This window comes from Castor canadensis, chromosome 10 (genome assembly GCF_047511655.1).
Source record: "Castor canadensis chromosome 10, mCasCan1.hap1v2, whole genome shotgun sequence".
Classification (NCBI taxonomy): Eukaryota; Metazoa; Chordata; class Mammalia; order Rodentia; family Castoridae; genus Castor; species Castor canadensis.
The window spans coordinates 80,405,101-80,432,418 of NC_133395.1; the positions used below are offsets into that span (position 1 = coordinate 80,405,101).

General features: G+C 40.1%; 1 protein-coding gene and 1 pseudogene across 3 annotated transcripts in view; one reads left to right on the top strand and one right to left on the bottom strand.

Annotated features, from left to right (window-relative positions):
* Pspc1 (paraspeckle component 1) overlaps positions 1-26,439 on the bottom strand; it is a 78,510-nt gene extending 52,071 nt beyond the window's left edge. For all 3 annotated transcript variants that reach the window (XM_074043665.1, XM_074043664.1, XM_020177082.2), the window contains exons 1-5: positions 25,871-26,439; positions 17,377-17,678; positions 12,808-12,903; positions 9,333-9,529; positions 3,416-3,500 (exon numbers count right to left, since the gene is read on the bottom strand). In XM_074043665.1, coding sequence (XP_073899766.1) covers positions 3,416-3,500; positions 9,333-9,529; positions 12,808-12,903; positions 17,377-17,678; positions 25,871-26,242 — 1,052 coding nt within the window. In that variant the 5' untranslated portion in view covers positions 26,243-26,439. The remainder of the gene's footprint in view (positions 1-3,415; positions 3,501-9,332; positions 9,530-12,807; positions 12,904-17,376; positions 17,679-25,870) is intronic.
* LOC141413072 (U2 spliceosomal RNA) lies at positions 8,795-8,922 on the top strand (annotated as a pseudogene).
* Positions 26,440-27,318: the final 879 nt, after the last annotated feature.

Consider the following 27,318-nt stretch of genomic DNA (forward strand, 5'->3'; position numbering starts at 1 on the left):
TCACAGTGAGTTCTTTAGTATTGGCTCCTGACTTCTTCTGACATGATGTAGCCTTTTTTTTTTTTTTTTTTGGCAGTACTTGGGTTTTGAACTCAGGGATTTGTACTTGTTAGGCAAGCACTCTACCACTAACATTGGAACCATGTCCCCATCCCTTTTGTGCTTTAGTTACTTTTCAGATAGAATCTCATGGTTTTTACCCAGGACCACAATGCCTCCCACATAGCTGGGATTACAGGCATGCTTACCACACCTGCCCCTTAAAATTTTCTCCTTACTTTTTTTCTTTGGGGGGGGAGGTGTTAGGAGGTGGAGAATAGTAAGGTTTGAACTCAGGGTCCCCTAGCAAGTGCGGTTATCACTTCAACCTTACCTCCAGCCTCCTTTTTGAGTACTTCCTCTATATTCTAGCATAAAATATTCTAGTCTCAGCTGGATGCTGGAGGCTCACGCCTATAATCTTAGCTACTTGGCAGGCAGAGATCAGGAGGATCTTAGTTTGAAGCCAACCCTGACAAATACTTTGTGTGAGACCCTATCTCGAAAATACTGAATACAAAATGGGCTGGCGGAATGGCTCGACATGTAGGCCCCAAGTTCAAGCCAGAATAACACACACACACACACACACACACACACACACACACACACACACACACAGACTTTCAGTCCAAAAGCCCCACTTCCTTTTATTAGAGAACGGTGAGTAGAAACAAAGATGTGCTCAGTATTACTGAGTTATCACTGCCTGCAGGGACTCTTGGTGGTAGACAATTATGAAATACATGTACATATATTACTCACACATAAACATACACCTGTATTTCTGCATCTATTTGTCAATATTAAAAACCACTGATTTCACAACTGATTCTAATCCAATCCAAGATTCACTTTTCATTTTAGCCTTTCTTCTTTCTCCAACAAGGATATGCATCTACATTTATAAATTCCTTCATTTCAAAAAGTATATATACTTTTGAGTATATATATACTTTTTGAGTAGCTGGCGGCTCACTCTTGTAATCCTAGCTTCTTGGGAGGCTGAGTTCAGGAGGACTGCGGTTCAAGGCCATCCTGGGAGAACCCCATCTCCAAAATAATCAGAGCAAAATGGGTTGGAGGCATGGCTTAAGCGGTAGGTACACCTTCTTTGCAAGTGTGAAGCCCTGAGTCCAAACCCCAGTCACACCCAAAAAAACAAAACAAAGTACATACAATGCCAGGAATACTGGCATATGCCTGAAGCAGAAGGAGTCCAAGTTCAAGGGCCGACTGGGCTACCAAAGAGGCACTGTAGCAAAAACAAACAAAAAAACCCCATACAAAAATAATTTTGCAACTGCTGAGTCATACCCCTAACCAATTAGAGAATGTATATATGACTCTTGGGGTCACCAGTCAAAATTATTTAGCTTCCTTATTTTCTCCCCCATCACCTGCCAGTATAATTGTGTTTACTTGTTTGTAACAGGTTCGTTTCTCTTTTAGTATCCAATTTTGGGTCTTTTCCTCCACACTGTGCTTTTTGTAGGGCTTTTTTGTTTTGTTTTTTTGGTGGTACTAGGGAGTTAAACCCAGGGCCTTGAACTTGCTCCAAGTGCTCTACCACCTGAGTCACGCTCCCAGCCCTTAATGCTTTTTTTTTTTGAGGGGGGAGGGGACAATGTCATTTGAACTCAGGACCTCATGCTTGCCAGGCAGGCAGTCTACCACTTGAGCCATTTTTGATATAGGGTCTCACCTTCTGCCCAGGCTAGCCTGAACCTTGATCCTCACAAGTAGCTGGGATGACAGGAACACAAAACCATGTCCAGGTACTGATAAGAGATGGGGGGTTTGCCCACTTTTTTGCCTGGGCTGGCCTCAAACTTCAGTCCTCCCAGTTTCACCTCCCAAGTAGCTCAGATTTAATATTTGCATATTTGGGGAGGGGGTAGTTTCTATTACAAAAGCCCAGCTATAAAGTTAAGGTTCAAGGAAAGAAAGCTGGATTGAGTTAAAAGTTTATGTTAGGGAAGGGGACGTTTCCTTTTCTTTGTAAAAGCAGAAGAGGTTTGATTGAACATGTTTACCTAAAAAAGAAGCCAGCCAAAAGAAAGAATTTGAAAACGCCCCTGAAGTAAGATAATCACCTCACAGCTATGGTGATCTCAGGTGCATCAGAACCAAAACAGTTCCTCTCAAACTTTTGGGTGCAGCACCTATAGGATTCCAGGTACACCACTAAAATTTCTAATTCGGTAGTTCTAGAGAGAAGTTTCATTTCTAGCAATTCCCATGCCTATCCAAGGACAATAATTTGAGAATGATTTCAATACAGTAAAATAAGACTAATTCCAAAATATAAAAATATACACACTGATATAATCAGGTACAAAGCTGAAAAAAAAAATCAAATATACGGAGTATCAGCTGGGTATGTTGATACACAGCTGTATTCCCAGTACTTGGAAGGCTGAGGTAGCACTGGGAGTTTGAGGCCAGCCTGGGCTAGAAAGAGAGACCATTTCACAAAAACAAACATGAATACCACATATCTGCAGACAGTGGGAAAGCTATGAATTTATTCATAGTTTTTACCTTTATTTTTACTGTCAATAAGCACCTTTCAACAACATTTTTGCTTTTATTATTTTTTATGTAGCCTAGACTGGCTCAAACTTGTTATATAGTAACAAGTAGCCTCAAACTTGCAATTCCTCTGCCTCAGTTTCTGGAGTGCTGGGATTACAGGCACTTACCACCTAGTCTGCCTTAAGCATCTTCTTCCCACAAAGACTTACTACTTTTATAGTTAGTTCTTCTAAAACAAAAATTTCTAAGTTTGCTTCATCTACCATATCTCTGCTCATAACATTTCCTTATTAAAGCTTTTGAAAATTTAAATAATATTTATTCCATTATGTGTCATAAAAAATAGTGTGAGTAAAAATTTGCATTTATATATCTTGGATCTACTAAGCTCCCAAACATCAATAAGTTGAGTATCATGGTGGTGTATTATAAACTGTGAATTACAATATCCATCAACTGCAAGACCCTAGGTTTGATCCCTAGCACCACCAAAATGAAAAATGAAAAAAAAGAAAATTGCCTATACCCTCTTAACCAAGAGTTCAGAAATCGTTTTTAAACAATTTAAGCAGAAGTATAAAGATATATAAAGCCATTCACAGTAAAGATATACATATGAGAAAAACAAGAACTAAGCAATTCAAGTATATCCTTCTGTAGAAAAATTGTCTGATAAATCTTTGAGCATTCTTGTAACAAATTACATCAAAATGGAACAATTTTTTTTCTTCCTATTCCTACTTAATTATAATCAGTGGTAGGGAATTTTACTAATGACACAATGAAAACCACATAAGTATGTGTTATTCATATTTATGACACAATGATGTAATTTTACCTCAGTTGTATTTGTTTCCGTTTTTGTAATTCTTGGTTTCTCAGTTCTTCCAAGCGTCTGAGTTCTTCTTGTCGTCTCATTAGATCTACAAAATATTGACTATACATTAATATTTTTACCTTTCCTTTCTTTGGTTGCATATCAAAAAGTATAAAGTCAAAAAAAAACCTGGATACTGATATAAACAAGTCCATTTTCTTTGGGGGGAGGGGAGAATAAAGGAAAATGATGGAGGGGATAAATTCACCTATGATATATTTTAAGAACTTTTGTAAATGTCACAATGTACTCACTCTGAGTACAATAATATGATAATAAAAATAAGACTATTTTTCTTTTCTTTCCACCCTTTGTTCTTTTTTGAGATAAGAGTATTACACTGTATCCCAGGCTATAAACACCATCACCAATCCCTGCCATATCAAGAACAGGGATTCCATGCAAGTCAGTTTACAATAAAGGCAACTGCACACCCATATTTACTGTAGCATTATTCAAATAGCTAAGCTATGGAAACAGTCAAGATGCTCCACTACTGATGAATGGAACAAGAAAATGTGGTATTTATATACAATGGAATTTTATTCAGCCACAAAGAATGAAATTTTGTCGTTTGCAGGTAAATGGATAGAACTAGAGAACATCTAGTTAAGTGAAGTTAGTCAGATTCAGAAGGCCAAAAGCTGCATGTTTTGTCTCATAAGTGGAATATAGACCTAATACAAATACAGCAGTATTATGAAAAACAGGTCACACTAAGGGGGAGGGTAGAAGGAAGATAAAAGAAGTGAGTATGGTTGATATACAAGAATGAATATAGAATTTTTAAGCCTGTTAAAACCATCATAAGAAGGGGACTAAGGTAGAAAGAAGAAATATAGAGGAGATGAACCAATTCGGGTTGTAATACAAATATACATGGAAATATCACAAGAAAACTCCCTGTGCAGCTATCTTAAACAAACAAAAATGTCATTTTTGTTTTCTTTTACAAAACTGGAGAACAGGAGGGCAGCACAGGTTCTGCCTGGGGTGGGGTACCAGCAGGAGAGGGAGGAGGTGAGGAAAGGGTGTGGGAGGATGAATATATTGCAAATACTGTGTACACATGTATATAAATAGAAAAATGAGACCTGCTGAAACTGTTCCAGGAATCTTCCAGGGGCAGGGGAGGATAAGACAACGGACTCTACCCACTCGAGACACAACTCTAGCACCATGGATTGTTTTGCAAGGTACCTACCACACATAATCATAAACATGCAAATATGCACATTTTCTTCCATGAAAAGGAGTAAGAAAACTATTTCTTTTCTTTCAACAACTGAATCATACATTAAGGTGGACCATCGGAAAAAGATGCTTTGCTACTAAGCTGTACCTCAGTGGTAGAGCTCTTGCTAGCACATGCATGCCACAGGTTCAACCCCTAGTTATGTTCATATATGTGAATGAGTTAGTGAATGAGAGAGAGAGGACGGAAGGGAGGGAAGAAACTTGAATGGAGAAAGTTACTTTAATCTCTCCATTCATATTTCCTTACCTGTAATACTGTTAAAATTAGGTCAAAGGCTCAAAACTTGAGCCATCAGACAGCCAGTTACCCAATACTTACTTACAAGGAAAACATGAGCTTCAAACTGCTATTCTGGGCTGGTGGAGTGGACTCAAGTATAGAGCACCTGCCTAGCATGTGTGAGATCCTGAGTTCAAACCCCCATACCAAAAAACCCTGCTTTTTTACACTTACTAATTTGAGGTTTTTTGTTTTGTTTTTGCAGTACTGAGGCTTGAACTCAGGGCATACACCTTGAGTCACTTCACCAGCCCTTTTTTGTGTTAGGTATTTTCAAGATAGGGTCTTGCGAAGTATTTGCCTGGGTTGGCTTCAAACCGTGATACTCCTGATCTCTGCCTCCTGAGTAGGCAGGATTACAGACGTGAGCCACTGGTACCCTTGGCTAATTTGAAGTTTTGTTTCCTAGTTTGTTACCCACAATCAACAATAGTTCATAACTTTTAAAGAACTTTTATTACAATGTATTACTTGTTCTATCTTATTACTATTGTTGTTACTCATTTACAGTGCCTGATTCATAAACTTTATCACAGGTGTATATGCATTAGGAAAACACATAAAGTGCTGGGCACCAATGGCTCACCCCATTAACCCTAGCTACTCAGGAGGCAGAAATCAGGAGGACCACATTTCAAAGCCAGCCCAGGCAAATGGACTGGTGGAGTGGCTCAAGTGGTACAGTACCTGCCTGGCAAGCATGAAGCCCTGAGTTCAAACCCCAATACTGCCAAAAATAAAACAAAAAAAAGGAAAAAAGAAATGAAATCAGGGCCACATGCCAGTGGCTCACACTTATAATCCTAGTTACCTAAATATCAGGAGGATGGAGGTTCAAGGCCACCCTGGGAAAACAGTTTATGAGACCATATCTCAAAAACACCCAATATAAAAAAGGGCTAATGGAATGGTTCAAGAGGTAGAGCACCTGCCTAGCAAGCATGAGGCTGAGTTCAAACCCCAATACCAAAAGAAAAAAGAAACAAAATCCATGAAATTAGACAGAACAAAAATTTACAAGACTGAAAGAGGAAGTGTAATTTCTCTCCTGTAGTGAAAATTGAAGGTGTATCGCTAATAATTTGACTTTCTGGAAACACAAGTTTTCAAACTACAGATTAAAGAGGTTGTCTGCTCTCAATGAAAATTTGAAGTATTATGATCCGCAAGATATATTTTTGACTACAAAGATGGACAGATGTAATAAATCAAATTTGATACAAATTCACACTTAATTCAGACACCACTGCAGAAACACAAATGCAAGAAGACAATGAAACTATTATTTAAGAAAGGAAGGGGAGTCAGGTTTGGTGGCTCATGCCTATAATCCTAGCAAAGAAGTTTAAAGTACAAGGAACACAAAGAGTACTGCTTCCATGCCATTCTTTAAAAAAATCAATAAACATTTATCAAATGATAAAGTCATGCCCTGAGCCTACTTAAAAATGAATCACAATTTCTACATTTATGGCCAGGGACTGGTGGCTCATGTCTGTAATCCTAGATACTCAGGAGGCAGAAATCAAAATAGTCAAGGTTTGAAACCAGCCCACAAAAAAAGGGCTGGCAGAGTGGCTCAAGTGGTAGAGTGCTTGCCTAACAAGCATGAGGCCCTGAGTTCAAACCCCAGTACTGCAAAAAAAAAAAAAAAAATTTCTATATATAAGGCCTATGAAAAACATTAAATGAATGACATAAATTCAGACTAATCAGAAAAAAATAAACTGTCAAGAAGTAAGGGGTGTGATTCATGTTAAGAGTGCTGGCATAGTAATCATAAGGCCTGGTGTTTGATCCCTAAGCAGGCACACACACACACACACACTCTCTCTCACTCTCTCACTCTCTCTCTCCTCATATACACCCCAAAAAAAGAAAGCCAAAAAAATAGAAGAAAAAGGTTAAGTCAAATGTGGCAACATCCCTTCTGTTTTTTCCTTTGGTAGTCATGATTATCATTGAAGGGAAATAAATACACTCCTATTACTTGACTTATGTACAAAGGAATAGCAAACAAAAACAAGGTAATCTAGAAAACTCCAGTAGTAGAAGGGCAGAAAGTAATAGGAAGATACAAGGAAAACAGTTAAAGCTATGTGCTGAGAACTGTATAAATTGCAGTAAGGTTACCACAAATAACCATAAAGAAAATCCAAGAATTGCCTCCTGTATTAATGATCAAAAACAGATGGGAACCAGGTACAATCTGTAGCCCTAACTACTAGAGAGGCTGAGGCAAAAGAATTTGTAAATTCAGGAATTTGAGCCCAGAAATTCCTGGGCAATACTATAAGACTTCATCTCTTTAAAAAAAAAAAAAGAGAGAGAGAGAGAAAGAAAAAAAGAAATCCTGTAGCTTATCCTAATAAAAACAAGAATTTACCAAAGAATTTAAATTTTCATCTCTTAAGGAATCATTGGCTATTATATTCAGAACAGTTTTGAGAAGGCCAAGATTACATGGCAGAAAGTACAGTAAAGCTGCAGAAACCCAGGCAGGGATCTGTGGTACATAGATCGCTGGAGACAGCTAAGAGAAGACAGATAGACATTTACCAAATAACTAAATGCTAAATTAAAACAACAGGCAGGTAGAGTAACTCAAGACTGTAATTGTAGTTATCAGAGAGATGGAGATCAGGAGAATCTGTTTGGGGCCAGCCAAGGTAAAAGGTTCCCAAGATACTCCCTGTCTCCTCCCCAGCAATCTCAGCCATAGGAATGAGAGTCAGGCTGGCCCAAGCAAAAAGCAAGACCCTATCTCAAAAATAACCAAACCAAAAAAGCTCTCGCGGCTTGGCTCACATGGTAAAGTGCCAACCTGGCAAGCACAAAGCATAAGAGTTCAAACTGAAGTACCACCATAAATAAATACATCTCAGCAGCTCACCTCTCCCCTTTTCCTTATTCTAGCTTTCCTTTTATATTGTTTCACAACTATATACATAATATTTGTTTGTTTTTGCAGTACTGGGGTTTGAACTCAGTGCCTCATGCTTCCTAGGCAGGTACTCTACCACTTGAGCCACACCTGCAGCCTTGTTTTCTGAAAATAAGCATCCAATAACTGCTTTCTACTTTATTTTTGGTTATTGTTATTATCTGAGACAGGGTCTTGCCATATAGCAGAGGCTGACCTCAAACTCTAATGTCTCTGCCTCAGGCTCCCCCCAGTGTGTTTTTGTTTTTAATTTAAGCAGCTACCACACTGTTAGGTACAAGATAAATTATTACCTGTTTAAAGCCAGGCACAGTGGCACATGCCTAAAATCCCATCTAAGTCAGCCCAGGCAAAAGTTAGGGAGACTATCTCAAAACCAAAATGGGCATGGTGGTGCACACCTGTGCATCCAGCTGCTCAGGAAGACAGAAGCAGAGGATTATGGTCTGAGGCCAGCCTCGGAAAAAAGCACAACAACCTGAATGAAAACAAACTAGAAGTAAAAAGACTAAGGATTGGGACCAAGTGGTAGAGCAATTGTCTAGGAAGTATGACATCCTGAGTTCAATAGCCAGTACTGCAAAAATGTTAAAAAGATTGCTCTTAAGTAATTCAGTTAGCACTGTGTCAAGTATTTAAAACTGTTCCTGTCCATTACTCTCTGTGAATTCCCATACCCATCTACACACATGATGTTTTTCTTTTTTTGCCAGATTATTCACCTGGTATCATTTTTTTTTTCTCTTGTGGTACTGTGGATTGAACCCAGAGCCTTAGGCATGCCAGGTAAGCACTCTATAATGAGCTACATCTGCAGCCCCACCTGGAACCTTTTGCTGTATAATGATAAATCTTTAATATCGCTTCTCAGCCTTTTGGCTAAGATCAAGTGTACAACCTGTTCTTATCAGTTTAACAAATCTTTAATAGCCACTACTTGTCTTAATTGTTCTTTCTGCCAAATAAAATCTTGACATGTGACTTTATTCCCTATCTACCTCCCAAGAATTGCCCATTGTGTTTCTCCTTTTGCCAGTGAATCACTTATTTGCTACCAACAAAATTTAACACCCGTGAATGACCATCCCACTGTAAGACTCCTGTAAGTAAAATTAGTTTTACAGGAAAGCCTAAAACCTGGAACTCTGAAATCTGAAACACTTTTGGTCCCAAGCATTTTAGATGAAGAACACTCAATCTGTATTAAGTTCCTATTATTATTTTTTTTTAACTAAAGAAGCTCTCTAAGAAAGGTTTTTATTGTTAATATATTTAGTTCCAACATCTCTAAACTCCTAACTAGCAATCTAAACAGTAATACATATCAGTAGGCCTAACAAATGAACCCCAGTGAAAACAACAAAAACATCCCACATCTATATAAAAGTAATTTTTACCTTGCCTCATTAGCATTAACTGATGTTCATGCCTAGCTGCTTCCATTTCTGCCTCCAGTTTTTCTTTGGCTTCTCTGATGTTTCTATCCACCTGCTCACGCTGCTGCTTTTCCATTTCATCCAGAGCTTTCCATCGAGATGCATACTCAAATTCAAATGTCCCAGGTTGAGCAAAACGTGGTGGCTGTTCTCTTTCCCTAAATTTACAGTAAAAACATACAGACATGTATGCTTAAGAAGTAAACAACAACAGAGAAAATAATAATTACCATTTATTGAGCAGGATCTTAGGCAGGTACTCTATACTACTATTTCATGGCAATACGATGAGATATATGCTACTTGTATGAGTTTGAAAAACTGCTCAAAGGCACCCAACTAGTAAGTAATGAAACCATTTTGTAGATTCAAACCTACAAAATCTAATGCTATCCTTATTACTACCACAGATAAAGTCTTTCCCGATTTCTCTCAACTACATTACTTAAAGTGTTTACAACACTGGAGTGAAATGTGTCCTAAGCTGTCTTGAAATCAGATTTAGTAAAAAAAAAAAAAAACAGCTATAGTAACAATGTAACAGGTATATTGGCTGGACCAAAAAATAAAGGTCTATCTTACTACAATGCTCATTAAATATTGTTTAACACTTTGTTTCCCTTACTAATTATAAACACAATGAAGACATCAAGTAAGTATGTTAACTGTTGTACCTCAAGTACCCAGAATAGTATCTGACACACCTTCTATATTCAATATGTATGTTCTGGATGAAAGAACAAATGATGAGTTGGATGTGGTGGCAGACACCCACAATCCTAATACTCAGAATGGAGCTGTGTTTCAAGCTATAGAGTACCTGCTTCACAAGTGTGAAGTCCTGAGTTCAAACTCCAGTACCGTCAAAAAAAAAAATACTTTTTTAACTTTAAATAATACAAATTCAAGAGCTAGTCAGGCACCAGTGGGTCATACCTATAATCCTAGCTACTTGGGAGGCTGAGATTGGAAGGATGGAGGTTCAAGGCCAGACCAGGCAAATAGTTCACAAGACCCCATTTCTGAAATAACCAGAGCGAAATGTACCAGAGGTGTGGTTCAAGCAGTAGAGCACATGCTTTCAAGCATGAAGCCCTGAGTTCAAAAACCAGTACCATAAATAAATAAACAAAACTAGTACTTAATGTATCTAGCCCAAGCTGATAATATCAGAACACTACAATACTAGAATGCTCAAGTACAACAGGTGACTAGACAAAGGGAGCATTTCGTGTGTGTGTGTGTGTGTGTGTGTGTGTGTGTGTGTGAGTGGGGTTTGAACTCAGGGCTTCACACTTGCAAAGCAGGCGCTCTACCACTTAAGTCACACCTACAATCCATTTTGGAGATGGAGTTCCCCCAAACTATTTGCCCTAGCTGGCCTCAAAACAAGATCCTCCCAATCTCAGTCTCCTAAATAGCTAGGATTACAGGTGCAAGTCACCATGCCCAGCAGATTCAGATGTTTTTAAAGTCTAATTAGCCAGGTGTGGTCGTGCATGCCTACAATCCCAGCACTCAGGAGGCTAAGGCAGGAGGATCATGAACTTGAGGCCAGCATGAGCTAGAGTTAGACCCTGTCTCAGAAAAAGTTCTAACTAGGAGGGGGAAGATGTTAGAGGATCAACCAACTACCAACTTTTCTAAAAGAATTGTTCCTAACTCAGAGATTAACTACTAAACTTTTCCATTTTCTCCCAGGGAAAACACTACTGATGCAATGAGTTTTTTGGTTTTTTTTTTTACAAGAATTTTCATAGCAATTTTATTATAGTCCCAAACTGGAAAAAATCCTAATGTACATTAGCAGGAGAAATGACAAACAAAATTGTTGTTTACTCATACAATGAAACACATTTCACAGGAAAAGGAAATAAACTACTGATGAATCCTGAAAACATATGGTGAGCAAAAGAAGCCAACTCCACCCTGATAGTTCCATTTACATGGAATTGAAGAATAGGCGTAACACCGTGAGCGGAATCAGAATTGTGGCTGTCTTGGGGAGCAGGGTTTGGCTACAACAAGGCACAAAGGAACTTACTAGAGTTTGGGGATTATTTCCTTTTTTATATTTCCAAACTCAGCATTTAGAATTTGTGTATCTTTTTTTTTTAATTGTTGTAAATAACTTTTTGTTGTTGTTGTTGTTGATTTATTCACATGTGCATACATTGTTTGGGTCATTTCTCCACCCTGCCCCTCTCCCCCAGCAATATGAGTTTTTGACTCTTGGCTCTTATGCTTTGTAAGTGTTTCTTTTTCAGTATAAGTATTTTATTTATTTACCTTTGAGACAAGGTCTTTGCTACTATGTGGTTCGACTCAATCTCAATCCACCTGCCTCAGTCTACCAAATGCTAGGATTACAGGCATGCCCCATCACACCTGACTACTCTCAGTGTAACTCCTTAGTAATAAAGTTAAGACTATAATTAGGTCTAAGATTTGCTGGAATAATTGAATCATATAATCAACATTTTTTTTTAATTTTACAGTTAATTCCACTTCTGTAATTCCTGAATCCCAAAATGTGCTTATTTCAAATTTATAATGTTAAGATATGAGAAAAAAAGTAAAGAAAAATCATGTTTTTGAAAAACAGCACTGTAAGAGAAATCAAAATTGTTATGAATTACAACCAATTATTACTGATCCTTCTTCCCTAAAAAACTCTTCTCCTCCTAGGACTAAATCTGCTAGTTGTCCCCTGATTCCAATGACTGCTTCCCTTTCTCAAATCTTTTCTGATTCATTCTGATCTTCCCATACCCCATAACTTCCCATATTCCAGGGCTTAAAGTTCAGTCCTTTAACTTGGCTTTCTATCACATGTTGGCAGCTCCAACCAGAACAGCTCCTCTAAATTCCAGTTGTATCCAACTATCTGTTTGACAGCACTGCCAGCACCTAGAATAATGCATAGCCCAAAGGCACTCAAGTGACTAATACAAAAACAAAATGTATTCACAGATAGGCAATTTATGCAAAGGTATTTATATCACAGTAAATGAAAAAGGCAATTAGTAAAAAAGTATAAAACATTCTGAAAACAAGCTGTTTTTTAAATGTCTGAGAAGAGTTCTCCTGTGCCCCCCCACTACCCTAAACAAGTGTCCTTTTAACTTACAATACTCCTGAAGCATACTAACACATAAGTACTGTCACATTATCTAGATTTCACCTGTTTTTCTGGCATAAATATTACTGACAGTCTCCTCCTAATCCACCAAGGTAGTAATATCACAGATATGAAAGTAGAGACTTTTCTAAACAAAATTAATGTTTAACCTATAAAAAAATTAGCATTCCATGTACACCAGGCCACACTATTAACCAGATTATATGACTAAACAGAGCACCTTATAATGGAACAATACTTGATAACATAAACACCCTAGATAGCATATATACCTAAAATATCTTTATGTCTTACTTATGATATTGTTGTGTTTTCTGCATGAGCTTCTCTGGCAAACCATCTTCATCATCAAACTGCTCCATGGGTTCCACAATGACTGGACGGGGGGTCCTACGTAGGTATAAACGCATTAATAAGAGTTAATGAAAGTGCCAAGAATTAATACCTCCTTGAAAATCCTTGTAATAAAGATACATACTTTGAAAATGTCTCAGTTGAGAAAAACATCTCAAAAGTACCATATGTATTCATAAAAGTCTATAAACACTTGTTGATCCAGACATAGGTGAAATAAAAAGATGCATACATAAATCATTAATTACAAACAAGCATAACCACTGCAGTTGAATTTTATATAATATGACTTAAAAATGTGTACATAGGCTAATGAAGTGGCTCAGAGTGCCTGTCTAGCAAACATGAGGCCCTGAATTCAAACCCCAGTATCTCAAAAAGAAAAAGAAAAAAAAAACCCTCAAGTCAGGTGCCAGTGGCTCACACCTGTAATTCTAGTTCCTCAGAAGGCAGAGATCAAGAGGATTAAGGTTCAAAGCCAGCCCGGGGACCCTATCTCAAAAAGCCCATCACAAAAAAGGGCTGGTTGAGTGGCTCAAGATGTACGCCATTAACTTCAAGCTACAGTACCGCAAGGGGAAAAAAAAGAAAGTGTACCCAATGCATGTTTCATGAATGTGTTCCTTATCATTGTCATGTCTGCCTACCTCCTAGTCTCCCCGTGTCTAGCAGTATTGTTCAGGAAAGTATTTTCTAAAAATATGCTTAAGTCTAAAATGAGACCTAAATCAGCCAAGCAGAAGAGAAGGAGCACAGGCAAAAGACAGGACATTCAAGGAACAAGTTGGGAAGACAAGAGTTGATTGCCCAAAAACATGGCTAGGGATGGGGCTCAAGTGGTAGAGTGCTGGCCTAGCCAAGTACAAGGCCCTGAGTTCAAACCTCAGTACTAACAACACACAAAAATAAATTGATGTCAAGGACAGGGAGTATGGCTCAAGTGGCAATGCGCCTGTCTAGCAAACATGAGGTCCTCAGTTCATCCCCAACACTGCAAAATAAAAATAAAGAACAGATATCAAAACATATGACTAGAAACCCCCAAAGCAGGAGGAAGGAGAGTTCGTGGGGTAAGAAATAGAATGGATTATATGATATTAAAGCCCTCTGTGCTATCAGTGCTTCACCATGCAAGCAACAGTGAAATCATTTACATTGCCTAAAGAATAGTGATGCTGGCAGGGTGCTGGTGGCTCACGCCTGTAATCCTAGCTACTAAGGAGGCAGGGTTCAGGAGGACTATGGTTCAAAGCCAGCCCAAGCAAATAGTTCTCGAGACCCTATCTCAAAAATACCCTTTACAAAAAGGCCTGGTGGAGTGTAGGCCCTGAGTTCAAGCCCCAACACCACAAAAAAATTTTCAAAAAATAAACAACAACAAAAAAGTGATGCTTTAGCAACCTTTCAAGGTACTATTAAGAGATATAGGGGTGAAGGGAGTATCTGTATGCCAAAAGTTTCTCTTTATACATAAAATCCAGAAGATTAACACAGACTTTAGATATAAATTGGAGGGAACACTATAAAGTAACTTTTTAGTATTATTCCTGAGTTAAATTGTTTTTTCTGAGACAGGTTCTCTTTATAGAGCCCAAGCGGACTATAATTCTCTCACCTCACCACTACACTCTGATAATGTTATCAGTTTATATAAATGACCCTATGTGGTAATTTTTAAGGGGAAAAAGTTTGTTGTAAGTTTTTTGTTGTTTTTTTTTTTTATTAGTGGTGGTGGTACTAGGGTTTCAATTCAGGGCCTCACATTCTCCAGGCAGCCACTCTACCACTTAAGCAACTCCTCGTGTCCTATTTTGTGTTGAGTATTTTCTAGATAGGGTCTCCTGGGCTATTTGCAAGGACTGGCTTCAAGTTGCAATCTTCCTGATCTCTGCTTCCCAAGTAGCTAAGATTACAGGTGTGAGCCACCATCTCCCAGCTGTTGTAATTTTTTTAATCTTCTTTTTGAAGACCTTTAGGAAGTCAGTAAAATAATGATCCTTACAAATAATTCAAACTGCTCAAAAAAGAAAGTGAAAAAATTAAAATTGGGTCCAATTGACAATGGTGATATATCCAGACTTAACAATGCTGGAAATTTCCAGCACCAGCAAGTTTTTTTACATAATCCTTAGGTCTGAAAAATAACACTGATTTTATTAAAAGATTATTTTTTTAAAAAACTGCAAGTAACCTAATTTAATAAAAGATATGAGTAAAGCAAATAAAATTTTGGAAAACAGACCTTTCAAATATCAATAAAAAATAGAAAAAAGCCAGGTGCTTGGGAGGCTTAGATCAGGAGGACGGAGGTAACCAGAGCAAGTTGTTCTGTTCTTCAGGTTTCTTTTCTCAACATCACGGTTCTCATCTTATTTGAGGGAAAAACCTTGCACAGAATATAATGGGAAAAGAATCTCTACACCCTTCTATTCTGAATTTGTTTTTATTCTTTCCTGTCTCAACAAAAAACCATATAGTCAACACAACCACTATGCTCTGTGGAAAAAAAACAAAACCTTCTTCCCTTCACTCTGCTGGAAGCTGGAGAGTACTAGGCCCCTGTATAGCACTATTTTATAGTACATAAAATTCTAGCTTTTTCTTTCTCTGTATATTGGGCAGCGCTTCTGGAGAAATTGGACCAATAAATTCAGAGCCAGGTATAGTGACTTACAGCTATAATCCCAGCTACTCAAGAGGCAGAAATGAGGAGCACTGAAGTATGAGTCCAGCCAGGGCAAAAAATTAAGACCCCCAGCTCTTAATTACCAAGCTGCGTGTGGTAGCTGGGGATGGAGGGCAGTTAGTAGGTAGAAAGATCATGGTCCAAGGCCAGTCCCAAGGAAGAGGAAAAACGCTATCCAAAAAAATAACTAAAGAAAAAGAAAAGGACTGTGGGTCTAGTGTCAGTGGAGAGCACTTGCCTAGCAAGCAAAAGGCCCTGAATTCAAACCCTACTACTGCCTCCACCCCACGCCCCCAAAACAAATCAGCAAACCCCACATCATCCCTAACAAGGTGACTGGCTGGTATGTTTCATCCCCAGAGGCTCTGACATCATCTAAGCCCTTGTGCGCAAGAAGGTTTAAGTGCAGCAGGGACCAACAACTGCTACAACACCTGGTATCAGAGTACAGGTGGTCTGCAACACCACAAAACAATAATAATATTAAACAAACAAACAGAATTAAGGTACTGGAGTCACAGAATTGAACAGGACAAATTCACTGTCTTCATGGAGCTTAAATTCTACTTGCAAAGAAAAGACATGCAAATTAACAGTAGGTGCTACGAAGGAAAATAACTAGTAAGTAAATCATCAGTGATGGTACAAAGGAGATGGTTATTTTGACATGGAATGGTTAGCTTCTGTAAGAAGATAAACATTTTAGAAAAGTGAAAAAAAATGGAAAAGCAAAGCTTATAACAATATGGAGAAAATTCTCTAAGCAAAGAGAATAACAGCAAGTCTCTGACAGCAGAACAAGATGCCTGTGCTGTGAAACAAAAGATGTAGCATGAATTTCAGTTTTAATATGAATGGTTTCATAGTCAAAACCAAACCAAAATCCAAGTGTGGTGGCTCCAGCATCCCTACAACCCCAACACTTGGGAGGCAGAGCCAGTGGGATAAGAGTTCAAGGACAGCCTGGACACCACATAATAACAAGACTTTATCTGAAGGGAAAAAAAAAAACACATAAAAAATGTTTTTTATGAATCTTCAAACTAAACTTTGAGGGGCAAGGTAATATTTTAAACCCAATCTTACAGTTGGGCACCATGATTCAGGCCTGTAATCCTAGCTACTTGGGAGGCTGAGATCAGGCGATCAAAGTTTAAGGCCAGTCTAGGCAAATAGTTTGCAAGAACCCATCTCCAATATAACCAGAGCAAAATGGGCTGGCAGCATGGCTCAACAGGTAGAGTGCCTGCTTTGCAATCTCAAAGCCCTGAGTTCAAACTCCAGTCCACTAAAAAAAAAAAAAATCAAAAGAAAATACTGTATACACAATGATGTGGATGAGAGCTCATAAACATTATGCTAAATAAGAACCACACACAAACTACATGATTTCATTTAATAATAGTTTAGACAAATTATCTACAGTAGCAGAAAGATCAATACCTGTCTAAGGAATGGGGAATAAATGCAAAAAGAGCACAATATAACTTCTGTGGGCAGTGGAAATTTTCTGTATCTTGCTTACAGTGATGGGTTACACTGAGTACAAATGCATTTTAAAACTTCTTGAGCTCTCCATTTATAACAGGGTGCTTTTAATGTACATAAATTATACCTCAATAAAGCTAAGATTTCTTAAAGGATTACTTTATAGAATTCCTAACTTTCTAGGAGTGATACATAAAAACTCCTTACTTTTATCCATTGAGTATTCACTCAACACCTACTTACCATACATCAAAACAGTATCAACTACAAGGAATTTCATAACAGAGAGGAGCTCATATTTAATGGGACAAAAGGACACAATATTTAAAACTTACGTTGTTAGCAAAAACGCCCCATCACCACATCTTTCCAGTGCCTTTCGTGCAGGAGGTTTTGCCGCAAATTCTACAAAACCTTTTCCCGTAGCTCTACCACGATCATCCACAACCACAACAGCTTTTTCTACTGGACCAAACTGGGAAAATGCTTGCTCTAGAAGTTCATTGGAAACAACTGGAGAAAGGTTCTTGACAGTTAAGGCTGCTCCATGCGTAGCAAAACGAATTCGGAGAGGTCGGCTCTTCAAAATGGTGCCATCCAGCTCTGCTTTTGCAATTTCAGCCAGTGTTCTGGATTCCTTTTTAGAAGGGAAAATCATTTTTTTAAAGACAATAGCAACAAAAAATTTAAAATAGCAGTTTGCTTCTAGGGAGGAGACCTGGGTAGCTTTAAGAAATGAATGACATTTCTGGGCTGGCATCAAACTGCGATCTACCTGATCTCTGCCTTCTGAGTAGCCAGGATTATAGGCGTGAGTCACCGGCACCCAGCCTGATTTGTTTTTGTTTTTTTGGTTTTTTTTTTACCCTAACTCAACATTAGTAGTAGTGGCAAACATTTAATGAATATCTAAAGAGATTCAGGTCCAGGTCCTTTGTTACCTAAATTGTAATCCAACACTGACAGGCAAATTTTAGGAATGGAGTCTTGAATTAAAATGCTGTCAAAATAGAATTGGGAATAGGAAGGGACATAAAGAAATTTCTTGGACTATTAATAATGTTTTATATTTCTGCAGAGGTTTAGGTTAAACAGATATATGTACCTGTCAAAACTCACCAACCAGTATAGTTAAAATCTGTACCTTTTGGGACTAAGGATATAGATTAGTGGCACAGTGCTTGCCTACTAGCATGCACAAGGCCCTGAGTTCAATCTCTACCATGGCCCCAAAAAAGTGCCTTTTACTGTGGCTAGGTATACATGTATGTGTGTATGTGTATATGAGAAATACCATACACACACATACATACATGTGAGAAATACTCTAGAAAAGTAATACTGAACTTTAGCTAATGACAATCATGCTGGAATGTTAAGGGTCATGAACTGAAGGATGGAGATGAATAGAAAGGTGGAAAACTATAGAAAATTTAAGTGGGCAGGTTGGGACAAAACTAGAATCCCAGTATCAGGGCAACTGATGCTGCTGGAGGAATGGCTCAAGTGGTAGAGTACCTGCCTAGCAAGCAGGACGTCCTGAGTTCAAACTCTATTACCACCTTCCCCCAAAAAGAAATTAATAATGAAATGTTTGGGAGGAGGGAAATGAACGGAGCTCAAAGGGCAGCTCCTATTCAAATTCAGTCAGATAGATCCATGATGCCATGTATTTTGTTTTGTTTTTTTTTTCAGCGAAATCAAGAAACATCAATTCTTTTCTTTTTTCTTTTTTTTTTACTTGACAGCAGCTCTTTTAATTTGAACACTTTCCTAAGGACGCACGCCTTCGGTACAGTTAACAAATGGTTACACCTACAGTATCGCAAGGGCCACTGCGGGCTCACTTCCTCACAGGCACTATTACCTTTCAGAGCTGAGTTTCGCTGTGCTCTATGTCTACTGTGAGTTTGAGGTGCAAGTTTTAGCACCTTGAAGGGGGAAAGAAAACAGCTTGGTATGCAGTATGTGGGTTTATTCTCAGCTTTAGATCTTTTTATACCTGCCAGTATGAGTTCTGAAAGGTAATACCATGCCTGCCTGGAAATGGCTGAGTGACTGCCAATTAAAAGCCACATGGCATGTTACAGAGGTGAAGCAGGTTAGACATGCGCGAGAACAAGTGTATACAGACTGAACAGAAGCACAGGAACACTGGAAGCCCAACTATCTTTTGGATGAACTTTGGTGTTCGCGGCAGAGATAAATCCCACTTTCTAAACCCCGAAGAAACGTCAATTCTTCATGAAGTAGTTTTTTAATTTTGGCAACCAATTCCATTTTTAATGTTCAGGACAACTAAAATGCTTATACACTCAGGAATTTTCAGTACTATAAATCTTTTTTCAAAATTCATACTTTCCAGGGAAAGCGGTGCTATGTAGTGGTAGAGCAAATGACTAGCATGCATGAGGCCCTGGATTCAACACCAGGAAAAACAAAGCCTACTTTCCATGTTTTAAATGGTTCTAAAACAGGGTTTTCTCAGCCTCAGCACGAGTGATACTATACATAATTTTTTTTTTTCTAATGAGACAGTCTGGCTATGTAGCCCAGGCTGGCCTTCAACTCATGATTCTCCTGCCTCCACCACCTAACTGCTTGAATTATAGGCACACATCACCACCATGCCTGAGTACCAGATAATTCTTCGACTACCAGGTAATTCTTGCTGTGGAGAGTTGTGCACTGTAAACTAGAGGCTGTTTAGCAGCATCCCTGGCTTCTATCTACCAGATGTCAGCAGAACCAGCCCCCCATGTGTGACAACCAAAAATGTCCCCAGATACAACCTAATACCTAAAAATATATCTAGACATTGCCAAATGTCATCTGGGAAGCAAAACTGTCTTTCTTGAGAAACACTGCTCTAAATGTATAATAAAATATCTATAAAACCTACTAAAACTAAAATCAATTAAAATTACGTGCTTGAAATGAGAACAGATTTCTTTACTTCATAACTCAGAAAAATAGGATATAGCTCTAATTAAGTAGTTACTATAGGTCAGCCCTAATCTGTTATAAAATATAGATATATTGGGGACATACCCTTGGGTTTGATCCCCAGCATTACAAAAATAAACTTATCATTAGCCTCACCAACAAGCTTATAAGGTGTTTATAAGGTATATTTTTTTTTAACTGTACCCACTCTATGTGGGGAAATGGGCTTAAGAGAGGTTGTATAACTTGCCCAAGATCATACTTCAAGTGCTGAGCATTTGAACATGTACAGAATTCAGTACCTACCAGTATATCATAATTCTTCCTTCTATCTAATGTCTGCATCACTCTGTAAAGAGTAAAACTACAGATTAACACAAGGAATACAAGAAATCCTAAGAGTACTCCAGTGATTTCTACTTCAGGAGTCTTTTCAAACCATATGAACTATTCTCTCACTATTTGTAGATGCTTAAAACTTGCCACTGCAAGAGTACTAATAATTCAACTTTTACAATTTTTTTTTGGTGGTACTGGGGTTTGACCTCAGGTCTTACACTTGCTAGACAGTTTTCCAGCAAGTTGGTAATTTAAAAAGCTGGGCAGGGGATTGGAGCTGTGGCTGAAGTGGTAGAGTGACTGCTTTGAAAGAGTAAAGCCCTGAGTGCAATCCCTGATCCAACACCCCTGCCCACCCCCGCAAAAAAAAAAGTCAGGTGTGGTGCTGCCTGCCTGTAATTGCATCACTTAGAAGGTAAGAGGCAAGAAGATCTTGAGTGAATTCAAGACCAGCCTGGGCCACATAGTCGGAGTCCATGCTAAGCTACATAGTGAGACCCTATGGGAGGAGTGAGAGGGAGGAGGAGAGAAGGGGAGGGAAGAGAAGGGGAGGGGAGGGAAGGGATGAGGAGAGACAGATAGAGAGAGGGAGGAGGGGAGAGAGAGAGAGAGAGAGAGAGAGAGAGAGAAGCAGGGAGGGAGGGGAGAAAGGAAGACAGGGATAGAGGGAGAGAGGAAAAGATAAATCCACTTCTTGCTTCTCTGTCTTTTGGCTAAGATCAAATGTAGAAATCCACTGGAGTAAAATAGAAATAGTCTTCAAGTCAATCGAAAGAAAGCTGAATTAAGTAATTTACAATACACCCACAGTGTTAAATACAATTAATAAGAATCTACCAACATAGAAAGAAGTCAGATATATACTAAATTTAAAAAAAATCAAGTCAGGGCTGGTGACTCAACTGGAATAATGTTCAAACCCCAATACCACCCTCCTCCCCAAAAAATAAATAAATGAAGCCAGGTGTGGTGATACATGCCTATAATTCCAGCACTTGGAAGGCCTGAAGCAGGAAGACTGGGAGTTGAAGGTCAGTCTGGGCTACGTTAGGAGACCCTGTCTCAAAATTAATTAATTAAAACAAAAGGAAATTTGGGATCTAAAATTCCACAATAAAACACGTCCATAAAATACGTAGTTCAACTTATCCCTAATACACCACAGGCTCACAATATGGATTAAGTCTTTTATGTTAACAGCCACTTAAATTCTTTTTCCCACCAGAGATACCAGTAATGCTGACCCTATGCTATATCAAAAATGCTGCCATCTCATCAATAAACAAGAACACTACAATTACTAGTTTAAGAAATTTATTTGCATTTTAAAGATTAATGAATAAAAAAATATTTCTAGAGCTGGGCAAGGTAGCAGACTGTAATCCATCCTGGCTATACAGTGAGGCCCTATCTCAACAAAAGAAAATAAACAAAAACTGGGGGCCAGAGGTCTGGAATCCTACTTAGTTGGGAGGGTAATATCAGGACAATCAAGGTTCAAGGCCAGCCCAAGCAAATAGTTCCTGGGACCCACCCCTCCCAACCATCTCCAAAATAACCAGAGCAAAAATGGACTGGAGGTGTGGTTTGCATGGTAGAGTGCCTGCTTTGTAAGCGCAAAGCCCTGAGTTCAAATCCCCAGTTCCACCAAAAAAAAAAATGTATATATGGTTTTAAAATTGCTATGGTCTGAATATAGCTCCCCTCTTATGTTGAAGCCCCAATCCCCAATGTGATGGCGTATCTTTGGGAGGCAGTTGGATCGTAAGGTGGGACCTTTATAAAGTGGATTAGTGCCCTTATAAGAAGAGACAAGAGGGGAAGATTTCTCTTTCTGACCACTATTGTATAGCAACTACACTGCTACTCACTATAGCCACTATACAGATATTTATATTCAGCTCCAGGATGCAATTATTTTTTTTTACAGTACTGGAATTTGAACTCAGGGCCTCACACTTGCTTTATATGATTTTTAAGTAGAAAAAATATGAATAGATGAGTCATTTAAAGCTTGTAATTAGGGGGCTGGTGGAAGGGGGAAGAAATAACCCAAACATTGTATGCACATATGAATAAAAGAAAAAAAAAAAAAGCTTGCAATTAAGCCAGGCACCCTCACACCTGTAATACCTGCTACTCAGGAGGCAGAGATCAGGAGGACTGCAGTTCGAAGCCAGCCCAGGCAAATAGAGACCCTATCTTAAAAATATACATCACGAAAAAGGGCTGGTAGAGTGGCTCATGGTGTAGGCCCTGAGTTCAAACCCCAATACTGTGCAAAAAAAAAAAAACAAAGTTTGTAATTACCTGTTACTCATAGAGTTCAGATTAAACTGTAATGCCGCCCATAAAATCATATTCTGTAAACTAAATCTTAATTTCCAAATCTTTCTATTCCTACACAAAAAAATCTAGGGTGCTGGGTTTGGAGAAACATATTCCAAAGAAACAGACAACAGCAGCCCTTCTCACCTGCCATTTCATAATCCCAGAGACTGTTGTTTAAAGGGAGGAAAAGCAATGAATAAACTGCACTGTCTAATACAACAGCCACTAGTGCCTACATAAACTTTAATTAATAGGACTAGGACCACTCATGTGGTAGAGCACCTGCCTAGCAAGGGTAAGGCCCTGAAATCAAACCCCAATACTGCCAAAAAGCTAAAGTAAGTAAAACTTAAAAATCTACTCGCCAGGCCCAATAGCCACAGTGCCCAAGTCACATATGGCTACTGCATATTATACTGGACAGCCACCAGCACAGGTACATAGCATTTCCACCACTGTAGAAACTTTATTGGACACTGCTGATACATTAAGGGAAGAAGCTAACTTAATAGCTTAAAAGATAAGAAAGACAAAAGACCTTTTTCTCCTATCAATAAAATGTTTATTGGGGGCTGGAAGAGTGACTAAAGTGGGAGAGTACCTGCATAGCAAACATGAGGCCTTGAGTTCAAACCCCACTACAGCCCAAAAAAAAAAGAGAGAGTGGGGGCCAGGGGCAGGAGGGAGAAATGACCCAAACAATGTATGCACATGTGAATAAATGAATAATAATTTTTTTAAAAAGTCTATTGGTTTATTTTTAATTGTAAGGCTCTCAAAATATATAGGGGAGCCAGACACTTGTGGCTCCCCAAACTACTGTAATTAGGATTACTCCCTGTAATCCTAGCTACTTGGGAGGCTGAGACTGGGAAAATCACGGTTCAGGGCCAGCTGGTGGGGCATATAGTTTGAGAGACCCTCCCCCTCCCAATCTCCAAAATAACCAGAGCAAAACAGACTGGAGGTGTGGCTCAAGCGGTAGAGCACCTGCTTTGCAAGCACTAAACCCTGAGTTCAAACCCCAGTCCCGCCAAAAATAAATAAAAATCACAGAGGGAAATGTTGCCCCTCCATTCTTTCTCTTCCAGAATATCACCGTCAGAGTAGGGTCATGAAAATATTACACAAACTGCCCCGCATCCGTGGCTCACGCATGTAATCCTAGCCAAGCAGGAGGCAGAGATAAGTTCCCCAAGACCCTATCTCAAAAAACCTTTCACAAAAATAGGGTTGGTAGAGTGGCTCAAGGTGAAGGCCCGGAGTTCAAGTCCCAGTACCAAAAAAAAAAAAAAAAAAAAATTACACAAACTTCTCTGGAAACGTTACCAGAAGTAATGCTTTATAATATATACAATAAATAATGTAATCTATAACGTACTACATAATATATAACATTTGTATATGTAGTATATAATATATACAATATAATACTTCATACTTAATTTTGGAAATGTAACTTCCCCCCGATCCCCAGTACTAAGTATGGAACTCAGGGCATCCAGCATGCTAGGCAAGTGCTCTACCACTCAGCTACACTCCCAGCACAACTTTTACGTTTATATTAAAGTATTTCCAAATGACAGACTGTTTCTCTACTGTCCAAAAGATAATATATTTATAATTCCATGTTCAAACTATAATTAACTTGAATTCTAAATTCCATGTCATTAATATCTTATGAGAATTTACTGTCTCTTGAAACCACATATTCAAGCATTTGCCCTAAAAAGTAAAGTATTATCTAATTACCATCAATTTATTAAGTCCACACATGGAGAGAACCCACTTTTAAAAGTCAGAAGTTCCAATTAAGAAAGCTTTTTAAGCTGGGCGCCAGTGGCTCACGCCTATGATCCCTAGATACTCAGGATGCAACTATCAGGAGGATCGCGGTACGAAGCCAGCCCGGCAAAAAGTTCGCGAGACCCTATCTCGAAAAATCTATCACAAAAAAGGGTGGTGGAGTGACTCAAGGTGTAGGCCCTGAGTTCAAGCCCCAGTACCAAAAGGCTTTTTTAGCCAGGCGTGGTGGCACTTGCTCATAATCCCAGCTATTCAGGAGGGACGGTGGAATCAGGTAGATCCAGCCTTGCTGTGGGGCAGCCTGAGATCCCAGCTACACGGGAGTATGCAGGCCAGAGGCCTGCCCTGGAAAAAGGCGCCAGACACTGTGTTCCAAACACCTAAGGCAAAAAAGGACTGGGGCGGGGCCTTAGTGAAGATCCGGCTTCAAACCCCAGAACTGGGAAGAGAGTAGTGGGGGCTAAGTAGAAAGATACCAGAAAAAAAAAAAAAAAAGAACACCACTTCTACGCGCAACTCTGCTCCTCTCTGATAAGGATTTCGTTGGAAGGGTTGGGGGCGGGCCCAGGAGGTACAGCGCAGGCCTCAAGCAAGAGGCCCTGGGTGCATTCCTAGTTCAGCAAAGAAAAAAAAAAAAAAAAGATTTTGTTGGAGGTAAACCTATCTAAATATGAATTAAAATTGTGCTGCATCACTGACAGTGTTCACCACGCAGGAAGCTCACAAGAAACCTAATCAAAGCAGACTCGATTTTTTTTATGGTACTGGGGTTTGAACTCATGCTTGCTAGGCAGGCGCTCTATCACTTCAGCTACTCCACAGGCCTTTCAAAAGACATTCACCAGCCAGCAGGTAAGAGTAAGACCAAAATAAGAGTTCCGGGATTTGTTAGAAACTTAGCCAAGCATAAAAATCACCATATTATTACCTTACCGCTGAGATATTTTTATTATCGTTATTCAATCATCTGATTTACTACTACAGCCCAGGCTGGCCTCTAACTCCTGATCCTCCTGCCTCTAACACTTGTGCCACATCTCCAATCCATTTTGCTCCGGTTATTTTGGAGATGGGGGTCCCGGGAAGTATTTGTCCGGGCTGGCCTCGAACCGTGATCCTCCGGATCTCAGTCTCCCGATTACCTACAATTACAGGCGTGAGCCACCGTGCCCGGTAAGATGCGATTTCTGCGTCAAGTCCTCGGAGAACTTTACAAAAGGCGCAGTTAAAAAGGGCTCAAGATGCTCCGCACCGCGAAGCGTGACCCGTCAGCTGCGCCCGCGGACGAGCGCGGCTGGGGACCCGGCCCCGCGCGACGGCCGGGGACTGCGGCCCGCTGCCCCCGACGCAGGCCCGTTGGCCCGGTCCTCGCCCCGTCCCGTGGCCCTGGCTCCCCCGCACACTCACCAGGCGGATGAAGCCGAAGCCGCGGTCGCGGTTGATGAAGACCTCGCTGGGCTCGCCGTAGCGCTCGAAGAGGCGCTTGAAGTCCTCCTCCGTGATGTCGGTGGGCAGGTTCCCCACGAAGAGGCGACAGCGCTGCGTGTACGTCTTCTCGCCCGGCTTCAGGAAGCTCTTGATGTCGATGGTGAACCCCAGCTCCTCGTCCGCGTGGTCCTCCGGGGCCACGGGGGCCGGCGGCGCCTGCTCACCGGCCAGCGTCAGCGCCATGGCCGCCGCGGCCCCCGGCTCGCCTTCTCCGGCCGCGGACTCGAGGGCGCGAAGGCGGGCCGGGTTCTTTTCAATGCGCACTTGCTTCAGGTTTCCCCGGAGCATCATCTTGGAGCGTTCGCCTCGGACACCGGCTGCAGGACTAGGCGCACCCCGAGATACGTTTCCACACGTATCTATGGAAACGCAGCCGGACAGGCAGGACACAGCCAGCTAGCCAAGCCCGCTGCCCAGCCTCCCCGACTCACGCCCGCGGTAGCCGCAGGTTCAAAATGGCGCTGCCTCAACCTGCAGTTGGAAGAAGAGACGCCGGCGCTTTCCCGCACCCCCTCCCCACGCGCGTGCGCACACCCAGCGACCGTTGCCTAGCACCGCGCATGCGCGCAGCATTGGTCGCCTTCCTGCCCAAACTCCCTAAGCCAGGAAATGTCTCTTCCCCTTCCTGCAAGACCTCGGAGGCCATTGGCTCTGTGAATGGGACGGATTGCCTGATGGGCACAGTAGTGTGCGCAAATACAATTATTTGGGTAATATATTTAACCTTTTGAAGATGAAGTTCAATTTTATTTTCAATGACTACAAGAAAATGAAAACGCGCATATTTTGACAGCTCGGGAGGCTGAGACAGGAGAATGGCGAGTTCAGAGCAATCTGGCCTACAAAGCCACCCCGTCTCAAGAGGAAAAAGAAATGTTCAAATCTTTCTTATTTTGTACGAAGTATTCAATAAGATGGTTCCCACTAATTTAAAACACTTTAATTTCTGTTTGTTTCACGAGCAAAGTTTATTGTTTTCGTTGTTTTGAGGGAGTCTGGTTAATTAGCCCAGGCTGGCCTCGAACCCGAGCTCCTTCTGCCTCCATGAGCTGGTATTACAGGTTGTGCACTACTACCACATCCAGCTGTAAGACTTTTATGTTTTCTAATTAAGCAATCCAATTTTATAAAACAATTGAGCTGTTGATTATTGACCTCAGAGAAGATCTCCATGAAATTGCTTATAAAAATTAGTACAGTCAGAGCTGGGCATCAGTAATCCTAGCTACTCAGAAGACAGAGATCTGGAGGATCTCAGTTTGAAGCCAGCCCAGGCAAATAGTTCAAGAGACACTATCTGGAAAATACCCAACACAAGGCTGGCAGAGTGGCTCAAGTAGTAGAGCTCCTGCTTAGCAAGTGTGTGG